Raw genomic sequence first — 24,391 nt, 5'->3', positions numbered from 1 at the left:
AAAAAACATGTAAACACATAAAACCCAGGGTTTACACTACTATCACTGATAAAAACATGTCATCCTTTGTTGGTGCATGATGGGATCCGTTAGTAAGTGAGAAAAGGTGTCTCCTAATATTTAAGTATCAATCATGTACAGTACCAGTTTATAGTTTGGACACACCATCTAATTTGATTTCTTTCTACATTGTATAACAATGCTAAAGGCATCCAGAACATGCAATAATCTCCTCTGAACAGTTGCTATTGAGATGTGTCTGCTAATGATGCTCTGTACAGCCTTCATAGCAGCTCTATGTTGTGATTTTTTTAGGCTAGTAACTTTAAATGAATTTCTCCTCAGCAGCAGAGGCAAGTTTTGGTCTGGCTTTCCTGGGATGGTCTTGATGAGAACCAGTTTAAATAGTGTTATTCATCTTCATGCCTTAGGATAACATCTGACTGTTGTTGTTGTTTACTAATGCCAGAGTATGAAAACTGGGAAGTGACACTCATCTGGAAAACAGTGCTGTCAACTGGGAACTGTAAAATACTGCCTACTCTAAAATATGTGTGTGTGTGTGTGTGTTTCCAGATGACTGAGGCAGAAGAATGGAGTCAGCTCCCAAACGAAGTCTACACCACAGCAGAGTTGCGGCCCAATTTCTACATCCCAGTTGAAGACGCGCTCCCTCTCCCCAAACCCTATGGAGCCCTGGCACCTTTTAAACCGAATGATCCTGGAACCAATATTCGGCACATCCGTAAGCCTCAGCCCAAGCCCCTTGAGATCTAGAGCCCCATGTTACGCTCATGTCCACAGCATATTCATACATACCGGCTTGAGTGCATACTCAGATAAATTTATTTTGTCAGATTTGAGTAAAGTGAGATTTGTCAAAGTTGCAAAACTAAACTGAGAAAGAATTCTTTTGTTTTGTTTTGTTTGAGTCACAGGGGTATTAAAAGTCACAAATGGCAAACTATTATGCCATAATTGTTTTGCTTAGGTTTTTTTTTTTTTTTTTTTTGGCGATTTTGAACTATAACATTTTAACTCCATCTTCCACAGTGTTGTCACAATGGATCAGCATGCAATTGTGTTTGTGAAGTAAATGTAAATAACTAATTTAGTTTCAATAATATACTGGTTAAGTTTTTATTAAAAATATATCAAATTAATTTTTTTGTAGTGAGTCATTAGCAGCAAACTGGAACAAGGATTGTAAAAAGTTTTCATATTGTCTCTCATGTAATTAAAACACAAACCATTTTTTCATCATTAGCCTTCTGCTCTACCAGTTTCAGTTTCACCTTTGCTATAGATAACATTTTGTGCCTGAGGAAAATAACTTGCCAGAATAAATATTAGTCTAAAAAAGGTATTGTGTTTTGCAGTGAAACCCATTATTTCCACATCACCATAAAAGTATACATCTACTCTGATTTTTACCAGAAAGCTGTCTTTTTTCCAATGAAAAATGTTATAAATGCTTTTGATTAGTTTCCCCATGTGTGTTGGCCAAAGCAAGCTTTCACTAAAACTTAACTCTAAATAAGAGTTCATATGAGGAATTCAGAGAGTTCCTGGCAGAAATGCACTTTAGGGATCCAGAGCCGGTTTCGTGGAAATTCAGAGGAATAGAGCCTTTACTGTCACTCCCTTTTGCATAGAATTCACATTTTTATGAAGTGCATGTTCTACATGCTTACAAACTGTGTTTTATAGGGAAGAACAGATGCTTTACTTTGCACAACCTACTTCCTGTCAATCACAGTGACGTTGAGATTCATCAGCAGCTTCCTTCAACTTTTTGCTCATCAATTTCTACTCATGAGTTAGTCACTATTAGACAATGTTTCTCCTGAAAACCACGTCATAAAATCACATGAACCCATTTTTAACTTAGTACAAAAAAAATGTAGAGACCAACTCAGCATTTTATGATGTAGTAATCTCATTGGTATAAGAAATAAAAATAATAATAATAATAATTAAAAAAAACACTTTCATAATTGCAAAAGTTTGGACACAAGTTTGGATTTATTTTCTACATTCTAGAACAATAAAATTAAAAAAAAAACAACAATGAAATAACATGTGGCAGTAGGCACCTAAGGAACACAAACAATTTTTATTTGGAAAGATAAAGGTAAGTTGTTCTGGATAGTTCATACACTGCAAGAACAGTTTTGTCAAGTGCATTTGCAACACTCATAAAACATTGTGATGAATCTGGCTCATAAAGACTATCCCTGAAAAGATTGAAATTTAGCTCTGCCGCATAGGAGAAGTTCATTTAGAGTTACCAGCTTCAAAATCACCAATTAACAGCACCTCAGATTAGAGCCATTATGAAGGCTTTACAGATTATAACTCAACATTGACTCTTTCACAGGGGATTATTGAATATTTTGGACACCTTTAGCATTGTTTTACAGTGTAGAAAGTAATAAAAATCAGCAAAGACCATGGTATAAAAATCAGTGTCCAAACCTTTAAAAGGTAAGATCTATATATATTTGTAGCTATAACAGCTTGTCACTCTTCTTGGAAGGCTGTCCACAAGATGTTGGGAGTGTTTCTGAGGGAAGTCATGCCCATTTATTCTGTAGAGCATTTATGGGGTCAGACACTGATGCTGGACGAGAAGGCCTGACGCGCAATCTCCGTTCCAGTACATCCCAAAGGTGCTTGATGGGGTTGAGGTCAGGCATCTATGCTGCAAGTTCTTCCACTCTGACCTCATCAAACCATGACTTTATAGTCCTTGCTTTGTGCACTAGGACACTGTCATGTTGGAATAGAAAAGGGCTTTACCCAAACTGTTTCCATCAAATAAGAAGCATAGCATTGTCCAAGACATCTTGGTATGCTGAAATATTAAGATTGCCCTTTACTGGGGTCTGCCGATTGAAACACCTGAATTCAATAATCAACAGGTTTGGCCAAATACTTTTGTACACATTTGTGTACACAAACTGGCATGTAAACATGTTAAATCCCTTTAGACTATTTCACCTATTTAATTAAAAAATCTTAAAACCCTCTCTTTAGAAAGATCAAGCAGCTGGTACAGATTTCCACCTACATAACATCTTTAATCAAAATCAGCAAGGAGTGGGGTTGCATGCATGTGTGTGTGAGGGTTTGTGCTTCTCAAATAAATGTAATAGATAATAAACAGTGTTTATTACTATGCAGCATATGTGCTACACATGCATGCTGTGATAGATATCAATAGTTTTCAGGTTGTTATTCCTCCACTTCACTTCTGTTCACTTGCCCTCAAAACCCAGCTTGATCAGTGTTTGTTTTAGTGCGATTTCCTCCACAAAACTGGCATCCACTTTCTCCTGCTCCTCAAAGGGATTTGTAGCTAAAACATAAACACATACAAATGACCAGTTATATTTATTGCACAGAATCCATCATACCTCTCCATCTCCAAATCACATGACATACCTTGCATACCTTGCTCTTCCATGTCTAAGAGAATAGCAACAAGGTAATTTAGTGGCAGAAACTCAGGACGCGAGCACAGTTTTTCTCTGTCCAACTGCACAGATGCCTGTAAAGTATACAATAACCATAGTTTATTAACATTTTCAGAGAATGTTACATTTCCACAGCACATTACATCATACACACACATTGGTCAGACAAATGTCCTCCCACTCACCACTGTAGAAAAATTCACGATATTAGTAGCTTAAAAAATTATTTTCTTTAGAAAATAGACCATATACATTTCACGTTATACACTATGTGACTGCGGCCACACCTGTTATCTCTCCTCTTCTGCTCTCCCCTCTTCTGTTCTCTCTCCCCCTCTCTATCTTCCCTCTCTCTGTCGAGCTACACTCTGTCGAGTTCCTGAGCTGCCGGTGATCCAGACACCCTCTGTCCTCTGGACCTGTCTGACCCATCCTGGTACCCCGCTTCTGGTTGGAGATCTTGTCACATGGATGCCCCTTGTGTCTCTTTGGGATATGTCTGGTGTCTGGGGACGGTTTCACTCTACCATGAAGACGGTTCTAAATGGTGTTGACAGCTGTTTCTCTGAGGACTTGACTTGGCTGCAGTTGCTCGATAGTTCAAAACTGGAATTTCCTACAAGTCTACCTGAGTCTCCAATAACTACCTGGACTCCATATTAACATCAATTAATATCAACTGTTATAGCTGAACTGCCTGCCACCTAACACACTGTATAAATGCAGATCAATTCCTGCTTTCTGTTTCACCCAAATGAGGATGGGGGTTCCCTGTTGAGTCTGGTTTCTCTCAAGGTTTCTTCCTATTACCATCTCAGGAAGTTTTTCCTTGCCACTGTCGCCCTCGGCTTGCTCACCAGGGACTATCTGACCATTTTGATTCATACACATTCAAATTCCATACAAACCTAAATAATTCTTTTGATTGTGTAAAGCTGCTTTGCAACAATGACAATTGTTAAAAGCGCTATACAAATAAAATTGAATTGAATTTAGACTACTGAAAGCCACTCACTGGCCAATTGATTGGTTACATCTGTTCAACTGCTTGTTGAATTAAATATCTTATTAGCCAATCACATGGCAGAATCTTAATGCATTTAGGCATGTAGACATGGTCAAGATGATCTGCTGAAGTTTAAACAACTGTCAGCTTCAGAACAGGGATGAAATGTGATTTAAGTGACTTAGAATGTGGCATGGTTGTTGGTGCCAGACGGCTGCTCCGAGTATTTCCAAAGCTGCTCCAAATCTGCTGGGATTTTCATGCACAACCACAAATTAATTTTTTAACATATCAAATCTTGAAGCAGATGGACTACAGCAGCAGAATACCAAAGTGTCCTCTATGAAATATTTCCAGCTTCTTGTTGAATCTACAGTATAAAGAATTAAGACAGTTCTGAAGGCAAATAGGGGCTTCAACCCAGGTTGGAGGGTGGCAAGGTGTACCTAATAAAGTGGCCGATGGGTGCATGACTAATTACAGCTGATAATTTATGGATTTGCTGAGTATCTCTAGACTCACTTTGGTCTTGATGTATTTCTCTAGTAGTCTTCTCACACACTGTCTGGTGATGCATGCTGAGCTGATAGGATGATCCCAAAGCTGACACACTCTCGGGGCCAGGCGCTAAAACAAAATCAATCCACCAGTCCGGTAAATATCTTTATTTAACATTACAGACTAATTTGTTCAGCAATCAGGTGTTGGCCTGTGATTTCCAGTTGCACATTATTGAATATAATACAACCAGAGAACTGCATTTTAGCTAATCAGGTAAAAAAAATATGCACAGACACTTGTCACTTGTACCTGAATCACTGTGAAAAAAATTGTACCTAACTACACTACCGTTCAAAAGTTTGGGGTCACTTTCTAACTCCATGATTATTTCTGATTTTTATTTCTTCTACATTGTAAAGGAATGCTGAAGGCGTCCAAAAAATGCATTAATCTCCTTTGAACAGTTGATATTGAGATGTCTCTGCTACTGTACTTATGCTCTGTAAAGACTTCATAACGACTCTAATCTAGGGTATTGTTAATTGGTCATTTTTCAGGCTGATAACTCTAAATGAACTTCTCGTCTGTGGCAGAGGTAGGTTTTGGTCTCGTCCTCCTGGGATGGTCTTTAAGAGCCAGTTTCATTATGATGCTTGACGGATTTTGCAAATGCACTTGACAATACTGTTTTTGCAAGAACTATTACAGAAAGGCTGACCTCTGTGTCTTAAAATAACAACTAACTGTTGTTTTTCTTGTTGTTACGTAATTACCTAATTCCATATGTGTTATTTTATAGTTTTGAAATCCCCAGTATTGTTGTAGAATGTAGAAAATAAATCACTAAACAAAAACAAAGAAATTGCAAGTGTTCTAAAACTTTTGAACGGTAGTGTAGTTTGGAACCAGTTGATTAGGTTTGTGTGTAACTTAAACATTCATTTTTCATAGAGAATGACAGAGTTGCTAATTGAGATCATTAAAAAAGATGCTGTTTCAGAGGTGACACACAAAAAAAGAAGACAACTAAGGGGATAAAATGACGGGAATTCATTCCAACGAATTATTAACATCTGAAAGTATTCTTCCAACTTCATGGAATGTGATCAGAAAAAAAAATCATGACTAAGTTTGATCAGATACTGGTGAGGCTGCATCCTAAAAATAGGTAGTTGAAATCACAGCTATGTTTAATAGTGAAAGTAATAGCATTTCCACACACAATGTGATGAGGACTTACAGGAATAGTACTAAACAGCTGTGTGGTCATAATGAAAACCATTTGTTAGTGTGACTCACTTTAGTTTGCTAGGGAGCATAAAGTTTGGAATTTGGAGCAATACAGAAACATTATGTGGTCTAATGAGTCCAGACTAACTCTATTTCAGAGTGATGGTGGTATTAGGGTGAGAAGGGAACCGAATTAAGCGATTTACACAACATGCATAGTGCCCACTGTATGACACTCTTGAGGCAGTGTTATGATCTGGGGTTACTTCAGTTAATCAGGTCTAGCAATGTTATGAGGCAATAGAATGAAGTCAGCTGATGACCTGAAAGTACTAAATGACCAGATTATCACATCAATGAAATTTTTCTTCCCTGACGGAGCAGGCACATTCCAGGACTCAGATTGTTACCCAGAGTGGTTCTGGGAACATGAGGAATCATTTCCACACATGAACTAGACACCACAATGTGCTACATAATCACAACTAGAGGCAGGCAAACAAAATCTTACTGTGTGTAAGTCATTCATTTATTCATTCATTCATTCATTCATTTTTGGCCAGGCTATGTACTGTACTGTATATACCACCAACACATTACAAAGCCCAGACTCTACCATGAAAAAGTAGACAATTTTCATGTTTGCATGCTAAATTCTCAGAAAATTATGAATAGGAAAAAAAAAACAGCAAGCTTTATGTTATTATGATGTGTTTTATCTTCAAAGGTCATGATCAAAAAGTGAAGATTAAGCAATTTCCGTTTCAGGATGGTAGTGTAAGGGATAGAGAATGAGACGACAGGACGCACACTGCTTACTACAGTGGCAATGAAATCTCTAGCATTTTAGTGTAGCTTTTAAACTACAATTGGCCGCAGCAGTAGATTGCACATAAACATTCATCTTAGACTATTTTGTTGCTTTCCAAGAATACTGAATACTGAAGAATACTGACCATGACTTAAAAGTCTGGCTCTTTGAAAGCAAAATATGCGTGTTTATGGCTCAAGACCATTGCACAGTACTGTACATCTTGGCCTGGTACATCACACTAAATGGCTGCATTAGAAACAAATATGAGCAGCTAAAGATTACCTCAGGAAGTCTTTTCAGAACACTGAACTTCAGTTCTTCACTGCTATTACTGTTATCTAGGTCTGCAAAAGAAAATGAACGAGTTGAGCTATAAAGAGTGGCACAGGGGAAAAATCCATTAACACAATCTCTTCTTTGCTTTTGTTTTTGCCCAATGGCAATTGAGAGGACTATATACCATGGAATGCTGTTAAGTGAGTGTAAATATTTTTTTTTAAGTCTAACTTACACAGTGATATAGTATCCGATTTGTTTATAATAAGTACAGGGGTAACTGTTTTTTTTTCCATGAATTTCAATAAACTCATTGCCCAGTAGGTTCACTCAGGGTCTCAGATTAAGGCAGAGAGTTACAGACTGCCATTCTGTGCCAAGATTCGTCCATATAGCCATTCTGTATGTACTTATATCATATATACTTCTTCATGTAATGTCTGGTTATGTAATCTTTGTGCATGTGTTGTGGTACCTGTCATAAGGAGTGACACAAAAGCCTCAGTGAGTTGTAGAATACCATGGTCCGCATACAGTAAGAAGGTGTGACGAGGCAGACAGCGTACACCAAGCATACTTAAAAGTGTAGCGTAACCTAGATAACATCACAACACATCACATTTCTGTATTTATCTACAAATATGTGAGACTATACGATATTGTTCGAATCAAACCGGGATTTGTGATGCCATTTTCTGGAAATGATGTTTGAAAACTGACTGACATTTACAGAAGACTTCGAGGTCAGTACAGTGATGAGACTGTATGCCTCAATAAAGCATTTGAATGGTGCAAATGTTGTAAAGAAGGTCAAATGTCTATGAATGACGATCCGGCCGCTGTGGCTCAAAGTCTACTTGCAGCCGTTTCTGTGAACATATAATTGTTGTGATGATCATTGAAAATCGACCGATAACAGACAAATCTGTGCGGATAATCATTCTTAGACACCACTTGCACTTGCTCACAAATCCCAGGTTGAGTCATGTTTTCTATATACAGAAATATAGGAATGTATCAACCTAGTCTATAAAATAAGGAAAAGTTAAATCAATTGGGAGTGTAAGGACTGAAATGTGAAGTTCCACTTACCAGGAGGGAGGGGAAGACAAAGTCCTTCAGCTGCTTCCAGAATCCGACACATCGTATGAAATATTGTCTGTTCCTCCGAGCTACCTTGCTGTTTACTACAACACACAAAACACAAAGCACACATTAATTACTGAAAGCTAGATCCAGACAAAGGAACCTGGGTCCAGTGTCTTATTATCAGTATTATTGTGTGTAATAAAGCAAATAAAACAATGCGTCTGTTTAATGGTAACCATTTTTAAGGCCTTATATTGTAGGTGAATACAGTGGAACCTCGGATCACGAGTAACGCGGTTTACGAGTGTTCCGCAGGACGAGCAGATTTTTTATAAATTTTTACTTAAAAATGAGCATTGTCTTGGTTTACGAGTACCCAGTATCATGTATCACGCATGCGCCTCTTGTTTTGACGTCGAGCGTCACGTGATCACAACAGAGCCAACGGTTTTTCTCTCTCTTGCGCTGGGGAATTGTGGATAATCGTCTTCCCTGCTGGGTCTTAGTGCTCATCTCTTACTGTAAAATGTGTAAATGTGCAGGCAATTTCAGTCTTGACATATTTATATTCTGATCCTTTAAAGAAACTTAAACAAAATACATTTAACCCATTTGTAAGAACCAGTATTTTAATATGGCATGAGTCACAGGCTGAGCTGGGTAAAACGCCGGTACTATCCAAATTTTCTTCCATTTGGGGTAACGCCTTATTCGTTCCAGGTAAATCAGACATAGGCTTTAAGCTTTCAGAAATGCTTACAGACGATATCAGGTCTTTATGAAGATAATATATTGATGACCTTTGAAACCATAAATTAAAGATATAAAATTCCTCATTCTTATTTTTTTTAGGTATCTTTAGATCTGTCATTTTATAAGATCCAAGACTCATTCATATCAGTGCCCGACCCTAAGTAGTTTAGAAGAAATGGTAGTTAAAGACTCCAGTGCCAAATAGAAAATTTCTACATTGTATAGTAAATTTGTTAATGCTTCCAAAGAATCTACAAATCATAAAAGACTGGCTTGGATTGATGACTTTCAGCTGATGTTAAATGAATGGGAAAAAAAGTTGTGTTCAAGAGCAAACATTTTCGATTAATACCCTGAGAACATATATTACACCGGAAAAGTTAAATAGGTTTAATAGAAATATTTTGGATGTTTGTGGAAAATGTTTGACTTACAGTATAAGGGCACACTATTCCATTGTGTTTGGGAATGTGATTATGTGTAATCCTTTTGGAAAGAATTAATAGGTGTTATCTCTAAATCTATTGGTAAAGAAATTCCTGTCTGCCGTAAAATTTGTATTCTTGAGTAACACCATACAATGTGATCATACCAAGTGTTTAATGAAATATTGTGTTAATATGTGAATTATATTGATAACTTATTTTTATATATTTCCCACTTTCAGTGGAATTTAGTGTGTTGAACTGTCATTGTCTTAATATATTTTACAAGGTTGCCCTTTTTTTATTTTTAATTTATTTATTTTTATTATTTTATTATATATTTTTTTGCATATGTGTAGGGTGGGATTTCTTTGATTGGTGGTTGGTTACTAACACTGTATATATGTATCAGACTTCTTTTTTCTTAATGTTTTAAAACAATATAAAGCACCTACTGTAAACAAATACGTATTGCTACATATTTAAACAGTTTGGAAGCTGAGTGCTTTTTGAGAATTTACATGACTGTGACACCCAGTGTTTAAACCAGGAACTGGAAAAAGTTATTGAAAGTTTGTTTTGAATTTTCAAGTTTTAACATCTTTTCTCTCTTTGCCAATTCTCATCTACTTGCTATGTAATTTTTCTGATAACACCTGCTTCCTCTGAGACATGTACTGCTCTGTTTTCACAGTTATTTTCCATCTGCTGCTGATTACACAACATTACATCCTCCCCACCCAGATAGCAGAGCCAATTACACTCACTCATGCCCCTGACTTAGGCTTCGTAATACCTTGCAGCTGTGACACTACTAACAGATGACAAGAACATAAACAGCATTATTTAATGCTCGTTCTACATTACTACTCACAGGCTAAGCACAGTGCGACCCAAGTCCAGCTTCAGCCACAGAGTCTCCAACATGTGTCTGATGAGCTCCAGCTACACACAAACACATTATAACAATTTAAATAACATGCATTTTCAATATTCAGTGATTTCACAAGATACAGTAAATATTTCATTCACACACAGTGAGATCAATAATCTGGATTTTTTTTGCTTCTTTTAAAATAATAGAAGGTTTCTGTAAATGTGTTTCAATCTTTTTTACTTTTTAAATTAATGTTCCATAAATTGGGTATATATTTTTGATACTCCATATAATTTTAGGTTCCTGTTTAAATGTCAATGATCTGCTTTGTACAAAATGCCATATTTCCATCATATGTCTATTCATGTGATCGTGTGATCAGATGACACTCCTATGGATTTGATCTTAAGTGGATCATACGGTTTTGTAACAAACTTATGGATTCTGTACAACCCCAAGTGCATACTGTCATTAAAAGCAAAAAAAGTGGAGACAAACCAAATCATAAGAAAATCTGAAATACATGTAAACATTTTTAAAAATCTACATTTAAGATATTGGTTTAAGATGCTGAATTAAATGAGAAAAGAATTAAAAACAGAAGCATTTAACTAAGTTTTCTGAAATGTTTGGACCTCATTGTATGTACGTACATGACTCGAATAGGGCCATGTGTCAGATTAAGCCCAAGAATTTTTACAAGTTGTCCTGTAGCTCCAGCGTTTTGTGAAAGAATGGAATAACAGTTTCTACTCAGCAATGCTTTAACTAGTATCTAAAATTTTTTGCAGTTAAAACTGCATTACTTTACGGGATAAAGCAACCAGTCACACCCCTTATAACCATCTGTGATCAGACTAAAACCGCCTAGAAACACTCAATCACTTATCTTCTATAACGCTTTATCCTGTATTCATGGTCGCGGGGGGCCTGGAGCCTATCCCAGGAGACTTAGGGCCCGAGGCGGGGTACACCCAGGATAGGGTGCCAATCCATCACAACACACATACTGTACACACAAACACTCACACACTACGGCCAATTTATGAACGCCAATTAACCACACCTACATGTCTTTGGACTGTGGAAGGAAACCGGAGTACGTCTAGAAACACCCCATAGGTAATTAACTATGGTAAACTACACTATATTGCCAAAAGTATTTGCTCGCCTGACTTTATATGCATATAAACTTAAGTAACATCTAATCGTAATCCATAGGTTTTAACAACTTTTTGGGAACAGTTTTGGGATGGACCCTTCCTGTTCCAATTTGACTGGCCTGCACAGAGACCTGACCTCAACCTGATAGAATGCCGTTGGGATGAAATAGAGTGGAGACCAGGCCTTCTCATCCAACATCAGTGTCTGACCTCACAAATGCGCTTCTGGAAGAATTATCAAAAATTCCCATAAACACACTTTTAAATCTTGTGCAAAGCCTTCCCAAAAGGGTTGAAGCTGTTGTAGATGCAAAGTGTGGGCCAACATCATATAAAACCCTATGGATTATAAATTGGATAATACTAAATTCAAATGTATGTGAAGGCAGGCAAGCAAATACTTTTGCCAATAAAGTGTATACTATTATACATATTATACCATGGTATTATGGTGGTACTTTAGACATTACCATCAGACTTTACAGAGTAACAGTGTATATACTGTCTTACTTTAGTGGGACTTAAATCCCATTGCTAAAAATACTTTTTACTGTGGTACAATTTCTTATGGGTGCATAGCAAACGCCTACTGTAACAACCAACTATGCTAGCAATAGCTTTGGCTAACATAGCAACCACCTAACAACACCCTAACAAACAACAGGAATATGTCAACAACCACCTATTTACACCCTAGCAACCACTTTATGTTAGCACAGCAACCATCTTGCATTTAACACAAATATTACTACAAAACTATCAAACACATTTTGTCCTACATGACAATGGATTCATATAAATTAGAACCAAACAATAAAATCATCTTTCTATCCTGATTTCATCAAGAGAAATATTCATATATTCAGCATGTTTCCGCATGCACCAGTCATCACATGTACATGCAGAACATACTGGATCTCTTTAAGCTCTCTCAGATCCTCAATAACAGGAAGTCTCATCAGCAAAAACACATCCTATTCTCACTGTGTTTCAGCAGAGATATCTAGTTCCTACTTGGAAAAATCTCACAGTGACAGTTTCCTGTTTAATATGTTATTATGTGCCCATGTATTTCCCTTTAAACGATTAGATATACAATCTAGAAACCAAAGTTGAAATTAAAAAATAATAATTAAAAAAAGGGAAAAGACTTCCTGTCTTTAAGCTAGGCTCCATGTAATAACTCCTTTTTCCAGTGGCAAATTAAGAAACAGTTAAATGGTTAAATTATTTCCCACTGGAAAAAGGAGTTATTACATAAGGAGTTATTACAAGCCTAATTGTAGTTTAAAAAAAGAGATTATTAAAATTTCAAATTTTATATAGTTAATGAAAATAGTTAATGCTGATTAACTGATTTACAGTATTTGTAGATAATTTGTAGGTTATGTAATGCTTACTGTACTTGTAATGCTTATGATCTAAGCATTCGTACAGTATAACTCCACTTTCTGTCTTTTACCTCTCTATTTGTTATGGTCACAAAACCTAAATTTGCAGTTTATATCTGTCTGTTACTAAGTGCTAACACTGGATTCTTCATATTCTATGTTAATTGTAAATAACTGTCTCCACAGAAACCATCTTCAGGTCTGTGTGTGGTGTTTACATGTTCTCTCATGCTTGGTTCTCCCCACGCTTCCTCTGGGTACTCTGGTTTTCTCCCACAGTCAGAAGATATGCAATTAGTCTAACTGATGTTTTCAAATTCCCTGTAGTATGTGAGTGCTTGTGTGGCCTGCAATGAGCTGGTGCCCCCTCCAGGTGCCCCAATCCCTCCAGGCCTCCCAGTGCTGTACTGTACATGTTTATACTTTTCAGTAGTTAAAAATTTCTGTGTTAAAAATATTCTACATTTTTTGTAATGTTCTAATTTTCTGAAATACTGAATTTTAAATAATTGTACTTTTTTTTGTTTAATTTCTGGTGTACTACTACTAAAGGCAAAACATATGCATATCAATATAAACATGTCATTTGAATTACAACCAGAAAACTTAAAAGTAAGTTACTTAAAGTGTGCTTTTTCTAACCAGTCAGGATCGAGAATTAATCTCATGTATTAGAAAAACTTGCACAAGCTCCTACAACTCATTTATGTCAAGAAATACAGGTGCATCTAAATAAATTAAAATATCATCAAAAAGATGATTAATTCCAGTAATTCAATTCAAAAAGTAAAACTCATATATTATATGGATTCATTACACACAGACTAATATATTTTAAGTGCTTTTTTCTGTTACGTTTGATGATTATGTCTTACAGCTAATGAAAACCCAAAATTTCAGAATTTCAGTATTTCAGAAAATTAGAACATTACAAAAAATTTAGAATATTTTTAACACAGAAATTTTGAACTACTGAAAAGTATAAACATGTACAGTACAGCACTCAATACTTAGTCAGGGGTCTCTTTGTATGCCATGCAGCAGCTATGCCGATCGGTCTGTGGCACTGATGAGGTTTTATGGGAGCCCAGGTTGCTCTGATATCGGCCTTCAGCTCTTCTGCATTGTTAAGTCTGGGGTCTCTTAATTCCTCTTACAGATTCCTCTTGCAGAAGGGCTTTCGGTTGGGCGACTTTGCTGGCCAGTCAAGCACAGGGATACCACGGTCCTTAAACCAGGTATTAGTACTTTTGGCAGTGTGGGCAGGTGCCAAGTCCTGCTGGAAATGAAATCAGCATCTTCATAAAGCTGGTCAACAGAGTGAAGCATGAAGTGCTCTAAAACTTTCTTGTAGATAGCTGCTCTGAACTTGAACCTAAGTGAAGCAATACCAGCAAATGACATGGCTGCCTAAACCGACTGTGCAAACTTTACACTGGAATTCAGAATACTTGGACGCTCCTCTCATCTCCAGACTCTGGGACTTTGATTGCCAAATAAAATGCAAAATTTACTTTCATCTCAAAAGAGGACTTTGGCCCACTGAGCAACAGTCCAATTCTGTTCATAGCCTAGGTAAGACACCTCTGACGTTGTCTCTGGTTCAAGAGTGGCTTGACAGAAGGAATGACAGTTGTAGCCCATGTCCTCGACACGTGTGCATAGTGGCTCTTGAAGCAGTGACTGCAGCCCACTTCACGTAAATCTCCTCCAAATTCTTGAATGGGCCTTATTTTACAATCATCTCATGACTGTGGTTATCCCTGTTTCACTTTTTGAATTTAAATACTGAAATAGATCAACTTTTTGATGCTATTCAAATTTTTGGGGATGCACCTGTATATGTTTTACAATGAGTACTTTTATATACATTTTGTTATTATTTCTTACTTATTTCCATGTTATTTGGATAAGGACCACAGATTTCAGATTAAAGTCAACAGTTAGCATGCTTATGAGCAGTGTGTCCCTGAAAGATGAAATGGTATCACATCAAATTAAAACTCACTCTATTTTCTATAAATAAATATATCCTATGCATAGTCATCTCTTTTTAATCCAACTGTGCTGCTCTTCCAAGTTTGTGAGCAAACTGTTGCTCTCGTTGTGAGCAAACACTTAGCTAAAAAATTCAAGAGCTGTCCTGGAGATCATGCAAACACACACCAACTTGGCCATGTAGTTCACCACCAGATTTTCAATCTTTTTCCTCCCCAGCTGTGGCAGATGTTTGTTCAGATGTCCTCTGAGCTTATCCACTGTCTGCTCAAAAGAAACCCAAACCATTATATTCATTAATATGTCATTTAAATGTCTCCATCCCTGTAATATAGCAGTTCATTTAAATACAACTGTTTTGATAAAAAATTTGCCTTGGATGAGGGGCATTCAAGTCAAAGCAGGACTTTTGATTAACAATAACAGAATAGTTATGAGAGTAAAAACTCTGGCCTCCCAGGAACTCCTTAAATGGCCCAAACATGTGGAATCGCCTTGAAGTGCGGGGATCTGGCAATAACTCCAAGCCGAGTTCTTTTACTGTGATTTTTTTAATGATTGTGTGTATAGTTCCACAAATAGATGTGTCTCTTCCGTAAGTTGACTCAGAATAAGAATCAGATAGTCCACTCACTGAATGTTAATGGGAATGACTACAGTAGGAGCCCCTCGCATGAGATCATTATCAGACATAAGGCCTTCTTTATAACAGTTGCACCTTTAAAATGTTTTACTCTGGCTAATAGGCTCATTACTGTACTGTGCTTGTCAGTTGGTTTTATGCCTTATACATTCACAAGAAATTCCATGACAAGTCCTAATGTGACTTTAACACCCCACATAATAAATAAAAATAATAGTGAAAGCATAATAAACAAGAACTATCAGAATGGTATGTGATTATAAGAGCTAATACGAGGTCTTTAATGATAAAGTAAGGAAAACTCCCATTCATTACAATGCCTTCATACTATATAATGCACTTTGTTAAATTCAATTTTACTTGCATATCACTTTTAACAATGGTAATTGTGGCAAAGCAGCTTTACAAAAATTTAAAAATTTTAAATATAAATTTTAAGGAAATGTAAGGAAAAAAGTTTGTCTCTGATGAGTGGCAAGAAAAAAATCATGCTGAGATGACATTAGGCAAAAACTTTGAGAAATATGAGCCTCAAAAGGAACCCATCCTCATTTGGATGGGTCACCTCTTTCTTGAGCTCCATCTTTCTCGACAGTAATCCTAACACAACTAAAGGTTTTAATAGGTGAAATTAATTAGGAGTAGCTCATTAAACATGAGCTGTAACTTACCAGACCCACTAGTGCCCTCTGGGGCTGGTCCACCTCCTGAAACAGAGGAACAGCTCGCTTATCTGTGGACCACATACAAAGGCAGAGGTCACTGGGAGTTCAGCTTTGCTATGTATTGCTCATTTGTTGATTTTATTCAAAACAGTAACAGGAGGTACTATTTTGTAGCTCCGGGCAAAATAGCTATCAGACAAAAACTCCATCAAAATATTTGTTATTGTGCAACATGAGGGTAAATATATGTAATAAAAGGGGGAATTTGAGGACTTTCCTAACACAACAATTTCTCTACTTTCAGTGCACTTGTTTTCTCTGTTTATTACATACTTTATTCGTTACCCAAAAAAATGAAAACTGCTCCCAGAGGATTCAAAGTATCTGGCCATGAAACATTAGGCCAAAGTTTTAAAAATGTTGTGTGTGTATGTGTGTCTCTGTGCCCTGCTATTATTGTACATGTCACAGACAAAGTCACAGCCTGCTTTACTTACCCAAATGCCATGTATCAACCATAGACAGAACTCTAGGGAAGTGAATAATAGAAGCTTTAGAAAGATAAACCATACAATATTTAGTGTGGACTGGAAGATAAAGGCAGAATATACAAATAAAAAAATGTAAAACTTTTTTATACACTTCTAGAGAGACTGTTTTCCCGTAGTTAGGAGAAGCACTTGTAGGGTTGTCTCTATATTAAATAAATGTCCAACTTTCTAACATAAACAAACAATCCACGTACTTTTTGGTGTTTTCCTCAAGTTGTTGCAAGCAGTTAGGTGCTTTCTTTTTCTCTGAGTTCTGTAACCATATTATGGGGTCATTGGTATTATTGCTCACAAAAAAATAAGGTTAGTAATTTAGAAGTAAAAGATCAACTCTGGCAGGATCAAATTAACAAGACAATCCTAGAAATATAGGACAAAAGAAAGTAGTAGCAGAAGAAGATATTGTGTTTTCATCCCTTACCAGTGCTGCTTGTAATTTGGTCCAGTCATTCTTGATCTGGGAGAAACGGTACCTTGGGTTAGGCACGGTCTCAAAATATTTTGTCCGTTCAATAATCCACTGTAACTCATTCCAGTAGCCCTGCAGACTCCTGGCCTTTTACACACAAAAGGACAGCAATTTTAGATCAGAGAAAAGCTCAAGAAATCAGTAATACAGTGATCAAACATACTCAAATAAATAGTGGATATAAATGGTCTACACACCCATTGAAATGAATTTGGACCGAGATAAATCATTTTATAACTTTTTCCACCTTTAATGTGACATATAACATGTACAGCTCAAATGAAAAACAAACTGAAATCTTTTTTAAATATGTGGTTGTATAAGAGTGCACACCCTGTTATGACTGGGCTGTGTTCAGAATTAAGCAATCACATAAAAATGCATGTTGAATAGGAATCAATATCATCATTTAAAGTGCCTCTGAGTAACACCAAATAAAGTTCAGCTGTTCTAGTCGGCTTTTCCTAACATTTTCTTAGTCGCATCTTACACCAAAAGCTGTGGTTTGCAAAAAGCTTCAATAGCAATCAAGGAATCTCATTGCTAAAAGGTATTAGTCAGGAAAAGGCTACAAAATAATTTCCAAGACATTACATATACCATGAAGTAGAGTAATTATCAAGTGGTGAAAATATGGCACTGAATTTTGCAAAAACATAGTTGAAGTCTCCCAGAAGCATGTGTTTGATGTCTGATGAAACCGAGGTTGAACTTTGAAATTTAGGAATTATGAACAGTTCCAAATATTAATCAATGTTGGCACAAAACCATCAGGCTTCTGCTAGGAAGCTGAAGATGAAAAAGAACCTAACCAGAAGAAAATAAAAATTTTGGTATGACCCAGCCAAAGCCCAGCCCTGAATCCGCTCACAAAAACTTGGTATTTTAACAGGGTTGTGTAGACTTTTTATATTCACTGTACATCAAAAGGGGGATGTCCAGAAATAATTGTGCCTTTATGTTATAGTGCCATAATGCTTAATAACATGTCAAATAAAAATGTAAAAGCATCCACAAATCTGGACTTTATCCTAGTTTAACACTGCAGAGTCCTGTATAATCCAAAGAGAAATAAACAGACCTTCCTTTTAATTACTGGCTGAGTGAGCAGCTCGGGTGTGCACTTCACACCAGGAATGGCAGTCAGCGCTACAGGGAGGTCCTGCAACAGAAAACAATTTTCCTTTATCCTTTAAACGAGTAACTTTAGCTGCAAAGGCGTAAGCATTTTTATGGACACTTTGTAAATTTGTTACATGCTTGGAGCACTCGTGTGCAACTCGTGTGTTCTGGACAAGTCAACATATTCAGTTCTCCTTTCATTTTGAAAATGTTTTTCAACATTCACTTCCTCACACACCCGTTTGCTTCTCACTTCTTGTTTTATGACCAAAAATAACTCGTACACAGACACGCATTGTTCATCTAAACATGCCGTAGCTATTTGATATAAAAGGCCTATTACATTAATGAGTTTTTTCTAATGATGATGCTTCAAGTCATAAATCAGTTTTCATAACCTGAGACTTTCCCATTTTGCTAGTTAATCTCAATAGTTTGTACACCTTTTACCAAATACCACAATTTAACCTTCCACTAAAGTTTCTATGAATATGTCATATTCTTATAATATACTTATTTCAGCGGGGACCTTCTGTGGCTTACTATATCCTAAGTTTGTGTGTGTGTGTGTGTGTGTGTGTGTGAGGCATGTTCTGTCAGAAGGCTGTGTTTAAATTACCTTCTTCTCAAACACAGATGAATATGGAAGCACTTTGTTCAGACTGAGAGAGTGGTGACAGCATGTCTTGTACAGAGAACCTAAGTTGAAAGAAGGTTGGTGAGGAATTCACATGGTTACGCTGCCTTGCAACTCTATTCCACTCTACATATATACAAAGCACCCATTTTTACTTACCCAGAAAAAACTCCTGAATCTGATCAAAAGCACTAAAGCTCATCATGTTTTCACTAATCCAATAGATGATCTGGAAAAGGGAATTTTATATAAATTAAAATTCCCATCACAATACTTTCCCCCTTTTGCCACACACAAGCACAGACAAGAGTTTCTGAGAACCAGCCTTTAAAATTAGAAGTCAGGCATAGACACAGACATGTTACAGAGTCTGATATATTTTATCATTAAACATGGCCATAAATAAATACTAATATTTAGAAGGGGTACAAATAATGCAATGATATTTTATCCATACTTTTCTTCTCTGTTCCTTCTACCCCACCTTCTTTTCTAGGTCCTGGTCAGGTCCAATGTGGACCAGCAGACAGTGCAGTGATGCAAGACGTTGTGCCTCGGGCCGGTTAGGGCTAAGCAGCTGGAGCAAAAAATCATGGCTGAGGCTAATGGTGTATATCCTGCCCATCCACCCATCCAGCAGCTTGTGACTGGAAACGCTCATTAAACCACTGTTAACTCCCAATAGATCCACATGGGCATCAGCACCTGCAGGCCAACGAGCACATTGTAGGCAATGAGTTACCACACATACTCTGACACACACACACCACACAGGTACATAGCTACCAAAAATAACCAATGCTTTCTAAATGGTTGTGATTGTAGCCTGTAATGTAACAAAAAAAAAAACAGCCGTCCAACAGGTTTGCCCCACTCAGTGAGACGACTACTTAGGAATCTGCTGAAATCTACCTTTAGAAAACTTCTGCTGACTCGTTTATATATACAGTTAAACCTTGGATTGCAAGCATAATTTATTCTGGAAGTGTGCTTGCATATTAAAACAGTCATATATCAAAGCAAATTTTCCTTATAAAATAATGGAAACTCAAGCGATTTGTTCCACAACCCCAAAATATTCATTTTAAAATAGTTAATAAAAAATATAAAGTAAAATTTTTAAATCTCAGTTGTGGTTTCAGGTTCTTTTTAGAGAGAAGAGGCTTTAGTCATCTTTTAATTATACTCTCATTAATTTTACCCTGTAACATGCTTAGTGAGGCCTGTAGGGTCTGAGATTTAGCTCTTGTTTTTTTGGGTTTTTTTGTATTTCTCTAAGCATTACACAGTGTGATCCTGGCATGAATCTGTATACACACATACATGAATAGTATGAATATACTCTACTATATTACTGTACAATAATAGTTATAAGACTATAACACTCTTCTCGGCTGTCCACAAGATTTTGAAGTGTTTCTGTGGGAATTCGTGCAGGCATTAATGTTGGACGAGAAGGCCTGGCCAGATCTCCCTGTTTTATCACATCCCAAAGGTGCTTAATGTGGTTGAGGTCAGGGATTTGTGCCGCAACTCACGTTTTTCCACACCAAACTTATTATTTACATTCATGGCATTTGGCAGATGCCCTTATTCAGAGCAACTTACATTTTTAAATCTCATTATATAAAAGCCTTGCTCAAGGGCCCAACAGCGGCAACCTGATGGTGGTGGAGTTTGAACCTAGGACCTTCTTATCAACAGTCCAACACCTTAACCACTCAGCTACCCCCGACCCCTAACATCATTAAACAATGCCTTTACAGTCACACAGTCATTTTGGAAGAGAAAAGGGCTGTCCCCAAACTGTTTCCACAAAATAGGAAGCATAGCATTGTAAAAGACATCTTGGCATGCTGAAGCATAAAGATTGCCCTTCACTGGGGATAAGGGGGCCGATTAAAACACCTGAATTCAATAATTAACAGCTTTGGTCAAATACTTTTGACCATATAGTGTATATAGTTCACATCTTTTCTTTTTTCCCTATCCCATAATTTATCTCAAGGTTTCTTACACATGCCTAAAGATGATTTCCCTTGTCATGTAAAGATGCTATGTCTGCTATAAAAAATAAAACTGAAATGCACAACTGGGTTTAGGAATGCTATGTCCTTGACAAATGACAAAAAGTTGTCGTTCCTCATCTTGTTGCCGCTTCCCATCTTTGTGGGTGTCACTGCTAATTACTGGGTAGTAATTATAAGTAAGTGTTCTTAGTTGCAAGTTTACACATACTCAGAAGTACACTTAGGACACAGACTGTTTAGTCAGTGACTTAGACACATGTCACTTTTTACAAACACAATAATCTTTTATCTATCTATTGTGATATAATAACACCGTTAGTGAGAGATTGGTTTATTTCTGTAGGGTAAACATGTCAGTGTCAGCAGTCACCTGAGCTACTTACCTGACAGAAAGAGACTGTGGCAGAGCAGGTCCTGCTGCCTGCAGTTGATCAGATGAAGGAAATTGCCAGGCAGATAAACAACAACATAGTGACCTGTGGGAGAGTGATGATGCTATAAGAACTCACGCTTAGTGTTTACTGCATCAACAGCAGCAGAAAAAAAAAAGAACAATAAGGGACATAATTTTGTTGTTGGGTAATGTACTATAAAATTAAAAATGCAGATATGAGGGTTTTACTATTTTTCTGAGAATGTGTGTCAGTTTTCTGCACTGACCCAAAAAGATGAAGATTGGCTGGATGTTTGGCATGCTGCCTGGCTCAAGTGCTACAGTAAATGTCTTACTGAAACCTGCATATAAAGAATCATATACGAAACAGTTATCATATGTGAATATCACAAATGTCAGTTTATTTAGAAATAACACTGAGGGCACTGTACCGCTGTGTACAAATGCAATAGTATATGTGTAATCCTCAACACCACACTGAGGATGGCTATAGCACACACACATGATCCCTATGGGAAGAAAAAACAAAAGACAAAAGTTTTTATAAAAGATTTTTGGAGACATTTTTGGAAAGTGTTATTTTCATTAAGTGGTTAAAATAGTTTCAATTATTCTATTTATATTATTTTATGTATGTATTATTATTGTTATACATACAGTATACTGTTGTTTTTTTATTCTGCTTACTACATTTTGACACATAAATTCTCTATTTCAAGTAGTTGATCCAGTACAGTTGCCATATTTGTGAATTACTTGGACTTTGATTGCTAACATGAACGATGCAGCTCAAATTCTATCCGGAGTGAAAAATATAAAACAGCAATAATCACTGACTTTGTTCAATAATGTTTAACTATACAGCATTTATGTCCATTTCTAAAACTTTAAAGACGACCAAAGATCATCAAATGACTTGCCAGTTCTCTCTGTAAATACCCTCAGTTTCATTCCCTCACTTTCCCGCTCTTGGTAGTGATCATATCCAAAATTAATAAACCTATACAAAACAAAACATAAAAATTTTACATTTGTTTTGTATTTAACAATAACTTCTTATCAAATAAGAAAAATAATAAAGCTAAATAATGGGCTGCTTACATCACAGACGTGAAAGGATTAATAGGTAGCTCCAAGGGGAGTTCAAACTGTCATACAAAAAAAAACAGACTTTAAATATGTCCTTAACCTGTCATTAAACACAAGGAACTGAGAATGATCAATATATTTACCAGGGTCTCAAAACTGTCATCAGAGTAAAACTGGACACACTTGAGAACATATTTCTCCTTAAATGAAAAAAATAAAAAAATAAAAAACATTATTAATGTAGGATAAACACAGCGAACATTCAAAAAAGATAAGACTAAGGACAAATAACAAAAATAACATTAAGAATGCCATGCCCTTGACAAATCAGTTCCTCTTTTGGCTGCTTCCCATTGTTGAGGTGCCAGTGTTTTCAGTTGCAATGTTACATACACTTAGAAGTGCAGTTACTGTAGGACACAAACTGTTTTTAAATTTTCCATAAAGGGAATTTTAACAAACACCAAATTCGTTTGTGTACAGTCATGGCCAAAAGTTTTGAGAATTACATAAATATTGGAAATTGGACAAGTTGCTGCTTAAGTTTTTATAATAGCAATTTGCATATACTCCAGAATGTTATGAAGAGTGATCAGATAAATTGCATAGTCCTTTTTTGTCATAAAAATTAACTTAATCCCAAAAAAAACCTTTCCACTGCATTTCATTGCTGTCATTAAAGGACCTGCTGAGATCATTTCACTAATCGTTTTGTTAACTCAGATGAGAATGTTGACGAGCACAAGGCTGGAGATCATTATGTCAGGCTGATTGGGTTAGAATGGCTGACTTGACATGTTAAAAGGAGGGTGATGCTTGAAATTATTGTTCTTCCATTGTTAACCATGGTGACCTGCAAAGAAACGCGTGCAGCCATCATTGCGTTGCATAAAAATCGCTTCACAGGCAAGGATATTGTGGCCACTAAGATTGCACCTAAATCAACAATTTATAGGATAATCACGTACTTCAAGGTAAGAGGTTCAATTCTTGTTAAGAAGGCTTCAGGGCGTCCAAGAAAGTCCAGCAAGCACCAGGATCGTCTCCTAAAGAGGATTTAGCTGCGGGATCGGAGTGCCACCAGTGCAGAGCTTGCTCAGGAATGGCAGCAGGCAGGTGTGAGCGCATCTGCATGCACAGTGAGGTGAAGACATTTGGAAGATGGCCTGGTGTCAAGAAGGGCAGCAAAGAAGCCACTTCTCTCAAAAAAAAAACATTAGGGACAGATTGATCTTCTGCAGAAAGTATGGTGAATGGACTGCTGAGGACTGGGTCAAAGTCATATTCTCAGATGAAGCCCCTTTCCAATTGTTTGGGGCATCTGGAAAAAGGCTTGTCCCGAGAAGAAAAGGTGAGCGCTACCATCAGTCCTATGTCATGCCAACTGTAAAGCATCCTGAGACCATTCATGTGTGGGATTGCTTCTCATCCAAGGGAGTAGGCTCACTCACAATTTTGCCCCAAAACACAGCCATGGATAAAGAATGGTACCAAAACACCCTCTAACAGCAACTTCTTCCAAAAATCCAACAACAGTTTGGTGAAGAACAATGCATTTTCCAGCACGATGGAGCACCGTGCAAATACTGACTCTTTGCATAAATGTCATGTAATTGTCGTATGAAGTGCTTGAAATTACATTTCAGGAAATCACAGAAACAAGTGAAACAAAGATCTAAAAGCAGTTTAGCAGCAAACTTTATAAAAACTAATATTTGTGTCATTCTCAAAACTATTGGCCACGACTGTACATGCGCCTATGAATGATTGCCGTTTAAATATGTTCATA

At 36.8% G+C, this 24,391-nt stretch overlaps 2 protein-coding genes across 10 annotated transcripts in view; one reads left to right on the top strand and one right to left on the bottom strand.

Annotated features, from left to right (window-relative positions):
* The window catches only part of ccdc146 (coiled-coil domain containing 146), a 56,875-nt gene extending 55,082 nt beyond the window's left edge, over window positions 1-1,793 (top strand). For all 4 annotated transcript variants that reach the window (XM_053475991.1, XM_053475981.1, XM_053476000.1 and 1 more), the window contains exon 20: window positions 577-1,793. In XM_053475991.1, coding sequence (XP_053331966.1) covers window positions 577-777 — 201 coding nt within the window. In that variant the 3' untranslated portion in view covers window positions 778-1,793. The remainder of the gene's footprint in view (window positions 1-576) is intronic.
* Window positions 1,794-2,097: 304 nt separating this feature from the next.
* gsap (gamma-secretase activating protein) overlaps window positions 2,098-24,391 on the bottom strand; it is a 33,613-nt gene continuing 11,319 nt past the window's right edge. The window contains exons 10-31 of one of the 6 annotated variants that reach the window (XM_053476411.1): window positions 22,746-22,802; window positions 22,615-22,661; window positions 22,434-22,513; window positions 21,945-22,022; window positions 21,780-21,854; window positions 21,503-21,595; window positions 19,574-19,794; window positions 19,249-19,318; window positions 19,072-19,151; window positions 18,412-18,492; window positions 17,283-17,417; window positions 17,056-17,114; window positions 16,808-16,839; window positions 16,317-16,378; window positions 15,171-15,266; window positions 10,448-10,518; window positions 8,399-8,493; window positions 7,782-7,901; window positions 7,313-7,374; window positions 5,008-5,112; window positions 3,448-3,553; window positions 2,098-3,361 (exon numbers count right to left, since the gene is read on the bottom strand). In XM_053476411.1, coding sequence (XP_053332386.1) covers window positions 3,261-3,361; window positions 3,448-3,553; window positions 5,008-5,112; window positions 7,313-7,374; window positions 7,782-7,901; window positions 8,399-8,493; window positions 10,448-10,518; window positions 15,171-15,266; window positions 16,317-16,378; window positions 16,808-16,839; window positions 17,056-17,114; window positions 17,283-17,417; window positions 18,412-18,492; window positions 19,072-19,151; window positions 19,249-19,318; window positions 19,574-19,794; window positions 21,503-21,595; window positions 21,780-21,854; window positions 21,945-22,022; window positions 22,434-22,513; window positions 22,615-22,661; window positions 22,746-22,802 — 1,926 coding nt within the window. In that variant the 3' untranslated portion in view covers window positions 2,098-3,260. The remainder of the gene's footprint in view (window positions 3,362-3,447; window positions 3,554-5,007; window positions 5,113-7,312; window positions 7,375-7,781; window positions 7,902-8,398; window positions 8,494-10,447; window positions 10,519-15,170; window positions 15,267-16,316; window positions 16,379-16,807; window positions 16,840-17,055; window positions 17,115-17,282; window positions 17,418-18,411; window positions 18,493-19,071; window positions 19,152-19,248; window positions 19,319-19,573; window positions 19,795-21,502; window positions 21,596-21,779; window positions 21,855-21,944; window positions 22,023-22,433; window positions 22,514-22,614; window positions 22,662-22,745; window positions 22,803-24,391) is intronic. The other 5 variants (XM_053476416.1, XR_008355686.1, XR_008355687.1 and 2 more) reach the window with 5 other exon arrangements.

This window comes from Clarias gariepinus, chromosome 2 (assembly GCF_024256425.1).
Source record: "Clarias gariepinus isolate MV-2021 ecotype Netherlands chromosome 2, CGAR_prim_01v2, whole genome shotgun sequence".
Classification (NCBI taxonomy): Eukaryota; Metazoa; Chordata; class Actinopteri; order Siluriformes; family Clariidae; genus Clarias; species Clarias gariepinus.
This window is presented reverse-complemented; position numbering and strand designations above follow the sequence as displayed.